At 37.6% G+C, this 12,544-nt stretch overlaps 1 protein-coding gene across 3 annotated transcripts in view; it reads right to left on the bottom strand.

The window, feature by feature from the left end:
* Nucleotides 1–12,544, bottom strand: part of LOC110294789 (solute carrier organic anion transporter family member 6A1-like) — a 178,356-nt gene that overhangs the window by 18,457 nt on the left and 147,355 nt on the right. For all 3 annotated transcript variants that reach the window (XM_021163258.1, XM_021163266.1, XM_021163273.1), the window contains 2 exons: nt 11,085–11,280; nt 554–707 (listed from right to left, as the gene is read on the bottom strand). In XM_021163258.1, coding sequence (XP_021018917.1) covers nt 554–707; nt 11,085–11,280 — 350 coding nt within the window. The remainder of the gene's footprint in view (nt 1–553; nt 708–11,084; nt 11,281–12,544) is intronic.

Genomic DNA, 12,544 nt, shown 5'->3' with positions numbered 1-12,544 from the left:
TTTAAAAGTCATGTCCAAATCTGAGTTGCTGTGAAACAGAAATAAGAAATATTGGGAAACTAGGCCTGGCAGTGCTGGCACACGCCTTTAATCCCAGCACGTGTGAGGTAAAAGAGGGGGATTTCTGAGTTCAAGGCCAGCTTGGTCTACAGAGTGAGTTCTAGGACAGCCATGGCTATACAGAGAACCCCTGTCTTGAAAACCCTTTCATATATATATATATATATATATATATATATATATATATATATATATATATATATGAAAATGTAGACTAGGGATTTTGAATCTCAGCAGAAGGCACATTTGAAGGAGAGGTGACACACAGGATAGCACTGGGCAACTCTTCGGTTTGTGAAAGATTGTGATCAAATTTCAGTGAATGCTGATGAAAGGGAATTCGGTAAACAAAAATTAGTTTTTCTTTGATTGTTGCTAAAATTAAAAGTGAGAAAAATATAAAAGCAAAATATTGGAGAGCTATGAGTAAAATCTAGTTAACATCTACCAATTGAGCATGTTACTGGAGAGAAAGAAGCATAAGAAAATCTACCTTTTCCTTCCTTAGCTTTTTAGTAGCTCTGCAACCTGCAAAGCAGGGAGAGAAATATTGTGTCTCATCTCTTCCACATACAGGATTATATTCAGAAGTTGTACAACCACAGGGCGCATTGCATGGAGCTGTGAGGTTTCCAATTATACCAAGCCTGTGAAGTTGAGATTAAACATAATTATAAAACCATCACTTAAACTGTTAATGTGTACATCAAGATATTCATAATATCCATAAATATGCATTTTTGAAATATTTTTTCACAGATTTTTCTCTTCCTGTTCATCTGTTGGGATTTTATAAAAAGTAATCACATGATACTTATATTTTCCTTGCTTCTTTTGCATTAATGACCTTTATTTGTTCATATAAAGACATATGTTTTCGAGCCTTCTGGTTTCCCTCTGTGCTTGGAGCCAGTACTCTGCCACTGGGCTCCATACCCAGGTGGAACCAGGAGAGAGGTATCAACCCAGGAGTGCAGACAGGCCTGTGAACATAGGTAGGACCACCACTGCTGCTCAGAGAAACAGGCCGGAACCCTCAGGACACAGGAACCAAGGAGCTGCCTAGGACAGGAGTTTTCCCATTCATGTCTGTGCCTATATCAGATCCTGTGCCACAGAACTACATACATAACTACTCCCAGGAAAGGGCTGGTCTCCAAAGAGTACCTACACACCTGCAAGCACTTCTCTTCAAATTCCTGGCCCAAGAGGGACCCTACCAGAGCCATTAGGACCCAGGAACTAAGGATGAGATGGGGTAAGGCTCTTTCTGATTTCTGTCTCCATCCCAGAGCTGGCACTGAACCACAGCTCTCCATACCTAAATAGCTCCCAGAGAGAACTGGTCTTTCAGAAATACTGACACAAAAGATTGCACTATGGACAAGCCACAGTCAGAGACAGCAAGACCAGCTAACACCACAGATAACCAGATGGAGGAGGGCAAGCTCAAGAACATAAGCAACAGACACCAAGGCTACTTGTCATTATGAGAACCCAGTTCTCCCACCACAGCAAGCCCTGGTTACCCCAACACTCCAGAAAAGCAAGACTCTGATGATCACAACTCATGATGTTGACAGAGGACTTTAAGAAGGAAATAAATAACTCTTTTAAAGAAATACAAGAGAACACAGGTAAACAGGTAAAAGACCTATAAGAGGAAACGGAAAAATACATTAAAGAATTACAGGGGAAAAAACCAAACAGGTGAAGAAACTGAAAAAAAACACCATGGATCTAAAAATGGAAATAAAAACAATAAAGAAATCAGAAAGGGAGACAGCACTGGAGAAAGAAAACCTAGGAAACAGAACAGGAGTCATAGATGCAAGCATCACCAACAAAATACAAGAGATACAAGAGAGAATCTCAGGTGCAGAAGATATCATAGAAAACATTCACATAATATACAAAGAAAATGCAAAAAATTCCTAACCCAAAACATCCAGGAAATCTAGGACACAATGAGAAGATCAAACCTAAGGATAATAGGTAAAGAAGAGAGTGAAGATTTCCAATTTAAAGTGCCAGTAAATATCTTCAACAAAATTATAGAAGAAAACTTCCCCAAACTAAAGAAAGGGATTCCCATAAACATACAAGAAGCCTACAGAACTCCAAATAGACTAGACCAGAAAAGAAATTCTTCCTGACACATAATAATCAGGACAACAATGCACAAAATAAAGACAGAATATTAAGAACAGTAAGGATCAAATAACATATAAAGGCAGAACAATTAGACTACACCCGACTTCTCACAAGAGGCTATGAAAGCTAGGAGATCCAGGGAAGGTGTAATACAGGACCTAAGAGAACACAAATGCCAGCCCAGACGACTATAGCCAGCAAAACTATCAATTAACATAGATGGAGAAATCAAGGTATTCCAAGACAAAACCAAATTTACACAATATCTTTCCACAAATCCAGCCCTACAAAGGATAATAGATGGAAAATGCCAACACAAGGAGGGAAACTACATGCTAGAAAACGTAAGAAAGTAGTCTTTTAACAAACCCAAAAGAAGATAACCACAAAAACATAAAAATAACTTCAAAAATAACAGAAAGCAAAAATTACTATTCTTGAATAGCTCTTGAAATCAATGGACTCAATTCCCCACTGAAAAGACATAGACTAACATACTGAATAAATAATCAGTACCCAGCATTTTGCTGCATACAGGAAATGCACCTCAGTGTCAAAGACAAACAGTACCTCAGAGTAAAAGGATCAAATACAATTTTCCAAGCAAATACTCCCAAGAAACAAGCTGAAAAAGCCATTCAATATTGCATAAATTCAACTTTCAACCAAAAGTCATCAAAACAGCAAGGAAGAACACATTATACTCATCAAAGGAAAAATCTCAATTGTGGGGGACTTCAACACACCACTCACATCAAAAGGACAAATCAGGGAAACACAAACTAAACTGAGACACAGTGAAACTAACAAAAGTTATGGACCAAATGGATTTAACAGATATCTATAAAACATTTTATCCAAAATCAAGTAATATACCTTCTTCTCAGCACCTCATGGTACATTTTCCAAAATTGACCATATAACCTGTCATAAAACACCTTAACAGATATAAGAAGATTGAAATAATCCCATATGTCCTATCAGATAACTACAGATTGAGGCTGGTCTTCAAAAAAAAAAAAATGAAAACAACAACAATAAAACAGAAAGTCTATATACACATGGAAATTGAACAATGCTCTACTCAATGATAACCTGGTCAAGAAAGAAATAAAAGACATTTTAAAATATAATGAAAATGAAGCCACAACATACCCAAACTTATGAGACACAATGAAAGCAGTGCTAAGAGGAAAACTCAGCTCTGAGTGGCTCCAAACAGAAATTGGAGAGAGCATACACTAGCAGTTTAACAGCTTAGCACATACACCCAAGAGGAATAGATGGCAGGAAATAATCAAACTCAGGGCTGAAATCAACCAAGTAGAAACAAAAAGAACTATATAAAGAATCAACAAAGCAAGGAGCTGGTTCTTTGAGCAAATCAACAAGATAGATAAACCTTTCACCAGACAAACCAAAGGACACAGAGTCAACATACAAATTAACAAAATCAAAAATGAAAGGGGGAATATAACCACGGAAACTGGGGAAATTCAAAACTCATCAGATCCTATTACAAAAGCCTATACTCAACACAACTGGAAAATCCAGATGAAGTGGAAAAATTTCTAGACAGATACCAAATACCAAAGATCGAGAAGACCAAAGCATTCAGAATTATTCTGAATACAAAAATAACCCATAGGGGAGAAAAACATCCCTGTCAGAAGTTTTTTCATTCAAATAGAAGATAGATAGATAGATAGATAGATAGATAGATAGATAGATAGATAGATAGATAGATAGATAGATAGATAGATAGATAGATAGATAGATAGATGATAGACAGACAGATGATATAATTTTCTGCCAGACACAACTTGGTAAGGGAGGCAGAATGAACTGCAAATCTCCCAAAATTCCAGGCAAGCTACCCAGGTTCAGAGATCACCCTCCTCATGATCTAACCAGAACTCAGAGCTCTCCTGATGACTTCCTCCTGTCAGCCCTTTCTGTCAGAGTCCAGTAGTGCAGAGCAGCAACAACTGAGTTCCAAGCAATGGTAGGTGGAGCTCCAGGACCTACAACTGGAACTTAGATTTTGGTTTTGTTTGTTTTTTGTTGTTTTTTCCTCAAAGCAGTAATAATTCAATGTCAAAGCTGCTTTCATGAGCATTTTCCCTCATACCAGGAAAATACCACCCTCTTCATGACAGAAAAATATCAAAAGATCCCAACTTTAAGTACAGCAACAATTATAACTAGAAGGTAAAGCACTTAAACTGATGCTAATTAAACTTCCCGAGGCATTGTTCATTCAATTTATTGAGGACATTCTGTTATCCTGCTCCTCAAATCAATGTTTAAGTTAGGATTTGGTGTTTGTGGTAGATAAATTAAGAGAAAAAAATTCAAAATATTTGAGCTAAATCAATTGGATATCATCTTATCTGCTTAACACTACTAAGGATTTGAACCTACTTTGTAGGTTGCTTTCTAGAGGCACCGCATTAAAATTTGAGAGAAATGTAACATCTAAAACATAGCAGCAAAATTGAGGCTCTACATTAACTGACCTCATGTATAAACACATGAAGGACAGAGATGCACTGAGAACAGAAACTGACCTAATTTCAGAGAAAGAAAATATTGAAGATTTGTGAATGTAGAAAGGGAAAAGTGAATGACAAAACTTGCCATGATGTACTCAAGGTTGGAGTTCAGTGACAAGATGTTGGAAAGGCTAGCACATGAGTAGTTTGGGTTTAAATTTGAGAAGAGGCAAAATGACGTCGGACTCCTCAAAGTTTGATCCAAGTTGACAAGGTCAACCTGAACAGCCATTTTACTCTAACCTCTTTGTGGTTCATTTAGGTGCCCTCAGTTCCTTGTAGAATTTCTCCCAGCAGTATGTAGGAACTTCAACTGTTTGCCACATTACTTTGTAATGGTATGATTTCACTAATTTACACATTTTGATATAAAACAATTTGCTAGTGACTAATGGGAAAGAATTTCTGTCTGCATATTTTCCACATGTATATAATTATTATTTGATGAAATTCTGTTTCAAATTATTTGTCCATTTCAGATATGCCATTTATTTTCCAGATACTAATATATCACTGTAGCAGAATTTTTCCCCTAATAATTTAAATATTAAAACAACAAGACGCCTATGATTGGACACTGGAAAAGGAAGGCTGGTGGAGATTTTTGGAGACAGGAGAGAGAGGAGAGAGGGAGAAGTAAGAAAGATGAAGGAAGAGAAAGATGATCTAGAATCTGCATGGCTTTAAATAGCAACAGGTAGCCATAAATATCTTCGAAGTGATGGACAGTAACAGGACAATTTGTCTTATCTCTAGATTAGACAATTTATATGAATATCAATTGGCTGTGAGTTTATTGTGTGGGTGTTTTCTGTGGTGAGAATTTACTGATAGAAATCTGACTTATAAATTACAAGCTTCTAGAGTTTTGATTTTAATGGGATTTGAGACTGCTAGCCACAGGGAATGGATTGCTGGGAATGTGGGCAGAATCCACAGCAAGAGAACTGTGAGGTGTGTGGTCACTGCATGGGGCTAGCCATAGAGGCAGTGGGATTGCCAGCACCCAAGAGTAGCCAGTGATAGTGCAAGATGGTGCATTTTTAAATATTTCCCTCTACATACTACTGTTAAATGTTTTATATGATCAGAAATAAGTCCTTTTTTAATATACTGTTTTCTGATGTCTTATTTTATAGTTTGTGGGTTATTTTTTAAAAGAGAATTTGACTCAAAGATTTTAGTAGCCCTCCTTATCCAAACTATAACTGGGCCAATAAAGAAAATAGGGAAATAAAACCCTTTACAACAACTACAAATAGTATGAAATATTTTGATGTAACTCTAACTAAGCAAGTGTAAGCTCTGTATGACAATAACTTCAAGTCCCTGAAGAAGGAAAGAAGATATGAGAATATGGAAAGATCTCACATACTTATGGACAAGAATGATTAACAAAGTGAAAATAATCATCTTACCAATAGCAATCTTCAGACTCAATTCAGTCCCCATCAAAAGTTCAACACAACCTTATGAACCTGAAAAAACAACACTCAACTTCATATGGAAAAACAAAAACCCAGAAGAGTCAAAGTAATCTTGAACAATAAAAGAATTTCCAGGGATGAATTACCATCCCTGACCTTAAGCTTTACTACTGAGCAATAGTGATCAAAACTACATGGTATTTGTACAGAATCAAACACTTTTATCAATGGAATCTAATAAAAGTTCCAGATATTAACCCATAGACCTATAGACAGAGACTTGATTTTTTATAAAGAATCCAAAACCATACAATGGAACAATGATTACATCTTCAATGAATGATGCTGCTCTAACTGGATGTCTGCATGTAGAAGAATACAAGTAAATCCATATTTATCATCCTGCACAAAACTCAAGTCCAAGTGATTCAAAGGACCTTAACATTAAAACAGATGCAGTATATCTGATAGAAGAGAAAGTTGGAAATATCCTTGAACACATTGGTATAAGAAACAACATCCTGGGCTGAAGAGATAGCTCAATGGTTAAGAGTACTGAGTACTCTCCCAGAGGTCCTGATTTCAATTCTCAGCAATCACATGGTGGTCCAGAACCATCTGCAATGGGGTCTGATGTCCTCTTCTGTTGTGTCTGAAGAGAACAATGCTGTGCTTATATACATTAAATAAATAAATAAATAAATAAATAAATAAATAAATAAATAAATAAATAAATTTTAAAAAGAAACAATTTCCTGAAAAGGACATAAATATCTCAGGCTCTATTATTAACAATTGATGAATGGGACCTCATGAAATTGAAAGGCTTCTGTAAGGCCAGGAAGGACACTGTCAATAGAACATTTCAGCAACCTACAGACTAAGAAAGGATCTTCAACCTTACAACTGACACAGGGCTCATATCCAAAATTTACAAAGAACTTAAGAAGTTAGAAAACAACAACTCAAATAATCCAGTTAAAAAAATAGTCTACAGAGCTAAACAGAGAATTATCAACAGAGGAATCGTGAATGACTGAGAAACACTTAAGGAAATATTCAAAGTCCTAGGTCCTCAGGGAAATTCACATGAAAACAACTTTGAAGTTCTATCATATGGCTGTCAGAATGGCTAAGATCGATAACTCAAGAGATAGTAAATTCTAGAAAGGATGTAGAGCAAGGAGAAAACTTCTTCATAGCTGGTGGGAGTGCAAACTTGTACAACGACTTTAGAAATCAATTTGGTGGTTTCAGAAAATTTGAAATAGTTCAACCTCAAGACTCAGCTATACCCAAAGGATGCTTCAACATCCCAGAAAGTCACTTGCACAACTTTGTTCATAAAAGCTTTATTCATAATATCCAGAAGTGGGAACCAACCTAAATGTCCTTCAAATGAACAATGGATAATGAAAGTGTGGTACATTTACACAATCAAATATTCTTAAGTTATTAAAAATAATCACTCCTGTGGTTCCTCAGAAAATTAGAAATAGTTCTACTTAAAGACCCAGCTATTCAACTCCTGGTCATAGATCCAAAAGAAAATCCAACATATAATAAGGACACATGATCCACTATGTTTATACCAGCCTTACTTATAATAGCCAGAATCTGGAGCAACACAGATGTCCCTCAACAGAAGAATGGATAGAGAAAATGTGGCACATTTACACAATGGAGTACTAATCTGCTATTAAAAATAATGACTTCATGAAATTCACAGCCAAATGGAGGGAGCTATAAAATTTCATCTGAACAGATATAACCCAAACACAAAGAACACATATGATATATACTCACTGATAAGTGGATATTAGCCTAAAAGCTTGAATTACCCATGATACAACCCACAAACCATATTGTGCTTAAGAGAAAATATTATCAAAGTGTGGATGCTTAAATTCTAGATAGAAGGGGAAACAAAATAATCACAGTAGGTAGAGAGAGAAAGGGTACTGGGAGGGAGAGAGGAGGGCGATGGAATAAGGGGAGCAGGTTTAGGTATGGAACATGACAGGAGAGTAGTACACAGGGTCAAGAAATTGAATAGAAATATGTAGCACTAGAGGATGGGGAACTAGGGGTAGCCACCAGAAAGCCTCATTTGCCAGGGTAGCAAGAGGCTGCCAGGATCCAGTGGTAATGACTTTAGCTGAGATACCCAACAAAAAGGAGATAGAACCTATAGAGAACACCTCCAGTAGATAGGTACTGTCCCCATTTCAGAGAAGGGGACATCTGCCCATCTCAAAATTGTTAACCCAGAATTGATCCTTCCAAAGGAAAGGCCAGGACAAAAAAAAAATGGAACAGAGACTGAGGAAAGCATTCCAGAGACTACCCCAACCCAGGGATCCATTCCATCTGCAAATTAAACCGTACATTATTGTTGATGCCACGAAGCACATGGTAACAGGAGTCTTGTATGGCTTTTCCCTGAAAGGTTCTGATAGCACCTTATTAATACAGATGCAGATACCTACAGGCAACCATCAGACTGAGCTTGGGGAACCCAATAGGAGAGCTAGGGGAAGGACTGAAGGAACTGAAGGGAATTGCAACTCCATAGAAAGAACAATATCAATGAACTGGAACACCCAGAACTCCCAGGGACTAAACCACCAACCAAAGAGTATATGGAGGTATCCATGACTCCAGATATGTATGTAGCAGAGGATGGCCTCATCTGACATCAGTTTGAAAGGAGGCTCTTGGTCCTGTGGAGAATTGATGCCCCAGTGTAGGGGTTACTAGAGCAGTGAGGCAGGAGTGGGTGAGTGGATGAAAGAGCACCATCAGAGAGGCAAAAGAGATGGAGAAAAATAAAGGTTGGATGGAGGTTTGTGGGGGAGTAACCATGAAGGGGGATATCATTTAAAATGTAAATGAATAAAATTATTAATAAAAAAGGCTAGATATGTTAAAAAAAAGACACCATGAATTTTGCAGCAAATGGAAGGATGTTAAAATATCATCCTGAGTGACATTACCCAGTCTCAATAGGACATGCATGATTTGTACTCACTTATAAGTGGATATTTGCTATAAAATACAGGTACCATGCTAAACAAGACCTTAAAAAGCTAAGCAAGCAGGAAGGCCTGGGTGAAGAAGCTTGATTTTCACTCAGAAGAGGAATAAAATAGCCATAAGACGCAGATGGAGGGAGGGAAATAGGTGGAAGAGGGATGGGGAGGGTAGTGTGGGGTGTTCAGGATCAAGTGTGGAGAAGGACAGGAGAGATGACTAGATGGCCATGAAAATGAATGGAAATATGCAACTGAGAGGGGTGAGGTGGTCCAGGATGAGGCAAAGACCTGTGATAAGGAAGATGGCCATGAATCAATAGGGTGGCCTTAGCTGTGACTCACAACATTGGAGATATGGAAACTGAAGAGGCCACCTGCTGTAGCCAGGCAGGAACCCCAGTGAAGTAATAGAAACACCAACCCACACACAAAACTTTCAATAGATCTTTATCTGGTCTACAAGAAATGCATGCATGGGGAATGGATCAGAGCCTGAGGGAATGGCCCAACATCAAACCCACTCAGTAGACTAGCACCCATCCCTACCACTATTAATGATACTGCTATGCTTGTAGACAGGTGCCTGTTGTCCTTTGAGAGGCTCCCCCTAGCAGCTGAATCAGGCAAAATTTTTATCATAAATTACTAATAAAGGATGATAAACAAATATATCTATATGAAATATGTAACCTTAATATAAAAAATAAACATGTTTGATATTTCAGTTGCATGATTAATAATTCCAAAAACTATGTAAATATGTAGTTACTGAATTATTAATATAAAAATATTCCTTCAGTTATGAATAAAGTATATAGTCTACAAATGTATATTTATCTATCCCAGCCAAACAGTGGAGCTTGGGGTTTCTTAATGGAAGATTAGGAGGAAGGATTGTGAACACCAAAGGGAATAGGGACACTTTAGGAAGACCAACAGAGTCAACTATCATGGACCCTTGGGATTCTCCAAATTGGAATCACCAAACAAGGAACATACATAGGTCCCTTGTATGGCTTCCCTGCACATATGTAGTAGATGTGCAGCTTGGCCTTCATGTGAATCCTGAAAAACTGGAGCAGGGTCTACCCCAAATGTTGTTGCCTGTACATGGTATATGTTCTTCTAGGTGGGCTGCCATGTTTTGCCTCCCTGGAAGATGAGTTGCTAGCCTCACAGAGACTTGAAATATGAAAGTGGGGGGGGGGAGTGGAGGAGTACCAGGGAAGGGCTGACCTGGTCAGGGGAAAAGGGAAAGATTGTGGGATGGAGTGACTGGGGGGAGGGGCAATGATTGGGATATAAGAGGAATATGCAAAACAAAACAAAACAAAATTACCTTTAAAAAAAATCCTCTGACATTAACATCACGTTTTATAGCCTTGTGGTCAGCTCCAGTAGCATTTATTGAACAGTGGTTTGTCATATGCTATCCCATTGTAGATGAAAGTGCTATCATTTCCTTTTATCATTTCATTTGCTTAGTCCTTTGGTTTACAGTTACTTTTATGTGGTCCAATATTTAATATTAATTCATCCCAAGACCTTTTAATTTGAGTATTTAATCTAAAATATGTGCATGCTCAGGTGAAATTATGTTTCACATATTCTAGTAAAATTTGTTACTTTCTGCATACCTTAACACAAAGTTCTAGTTTTGATCATAAAACACTAAGAAATGCATAATAAACAAATATATCTACATGAGATATGTAACAATATTAACAGTAAAAACATTTTTGATTTTTCATTTGCATTTTTAATAATTCCAAAAGTTATTTAAATATATAGGTACTGAATTATTAGTATAGAAAATATCACTTCAGTTATAGAGTCTCCAAATGTATATTTACCTATCATAATCATCATTGATTCCAGCAAACTTTGATATTTCACACTCCACAAAAAAGGTTAATAGGAAAAGCACAATTGACACAAAAGATACTACTACTAAAAATTTCAATTTGTTCTTATTATTCATTTGCATTCTGTGAACAATAAAGCCTCCCAAAAAATGGCCAAATATATTTCCCGGTAATATAAAAACACCTGAAAAAGGAAAATAAAATATGGTTAAGCGCAATCTGCTGATAGTTGAAGAAAATTACACATAGATATCATTCCCTCTAGTTTAGCACACATTTTTAAAACAAACCAAGAAACAGAAAACTCTAGAGGATGTGGTATTTGAATAAATCACGATTTTATAATATCTAAAATCCTGTGCATGGTTATGGAGCTAGTATAGGTCTTCAGGTTCTGGTAGACATGGTGATGATTTACCCCTAAACACTGAGCACCTAAGACAAGCAAGTACAGTCCATGCCACATATAAATTAGGAGGTGCCTTATTGAGAGACATTATTACTACTCCACTTAAATGTATAGCCAATTTTAGAGATTTGATTGAAACAATAGGCTTTTTCAAGCATCCTGTGAACAAGAATGGAAGAACCAACTCACTGAGATCTCTCATAGATGGTAAACATGAACATTTTTATAACAACCTGAGACTCTCGAGTTCCCATAATAACGTATGATTTTTTTCTACTTAAGTATCAGAAAGGAAATCACAAGAAGAATATGAGCTGGAAAAAGCAAACTAAGAGAAATAGAAAAGTAAGTGTAACATAGTAAACTGACACACTAATACAGTCCAATCAACTCCAAATGTAGGTCACTGTGAGTACATATAAGAGAAGAGAATAAAACACCAATAACAACACACACACAATATTACATCATGCTATAATGAAATGTTTCATAAAAATGGAAAAAGTGAAGGAAAAAAAAAAGAAATAAAGTTGATGTTTAAGAAAAACAAACATGAAATGTGACTTACGGTGGGCGCCATCTTGGTTCCAGGACTCCACTGAACTTAGGAACTTAGTCTGCACAGGTGAGAGTGTGCACCATAGAAGCTAACAGCTTCTGGGACAGGCAGGAGCCACAGAGCCTCTGAGGCAGCGCCCTTTTCGGACCCCAGACATCCGGCCACCCTCCCAGCCAGAGGAAAGGTGTCTGCCCTGCCCTGGAGACTTTTGCCTCAGGACCAGCAGGCACCATCTTGGTTCCAGGACTCCACTGAACTTAGGAACTTAGTCTGCACAGGGGAGAGTGTGCACCACAGAAGCTGACAGCTTCTGGGACAGGCAGGAGCCACAGAGCCTCTGAGGCAGCGCCCTTTTCAGGCTCCAGATATCCAGCCACCCTTCCAGCTAGAGGACAGGTGTCTGCCCAGCCCTGGAGCCCTTTGCCTCAGGAGCAGTGGGAGCCATCTTGGTTCCAGGACTCCACCGAACTTAGGAACTTA

The sequence above is a fragment of the Mus caroli genome, chromosome 1 (genome assembly GCF_900094665.2).
Source record: "Mus caroli chromosome 1, CAROLI_EIJ_v1.1, whole genome shotgun sequence".
NCBI classification, from domain to species: domain Eukaryota; kingdom Metazoa; phylum Chordata; class Mammalia; order Rodentia; family Muridae; genus Mus; species Mus caroli.
Note: the sequence above shows the minus strand (reverse complement) of the source record. Positions and strands in the feature narration are given on the sequence as shown.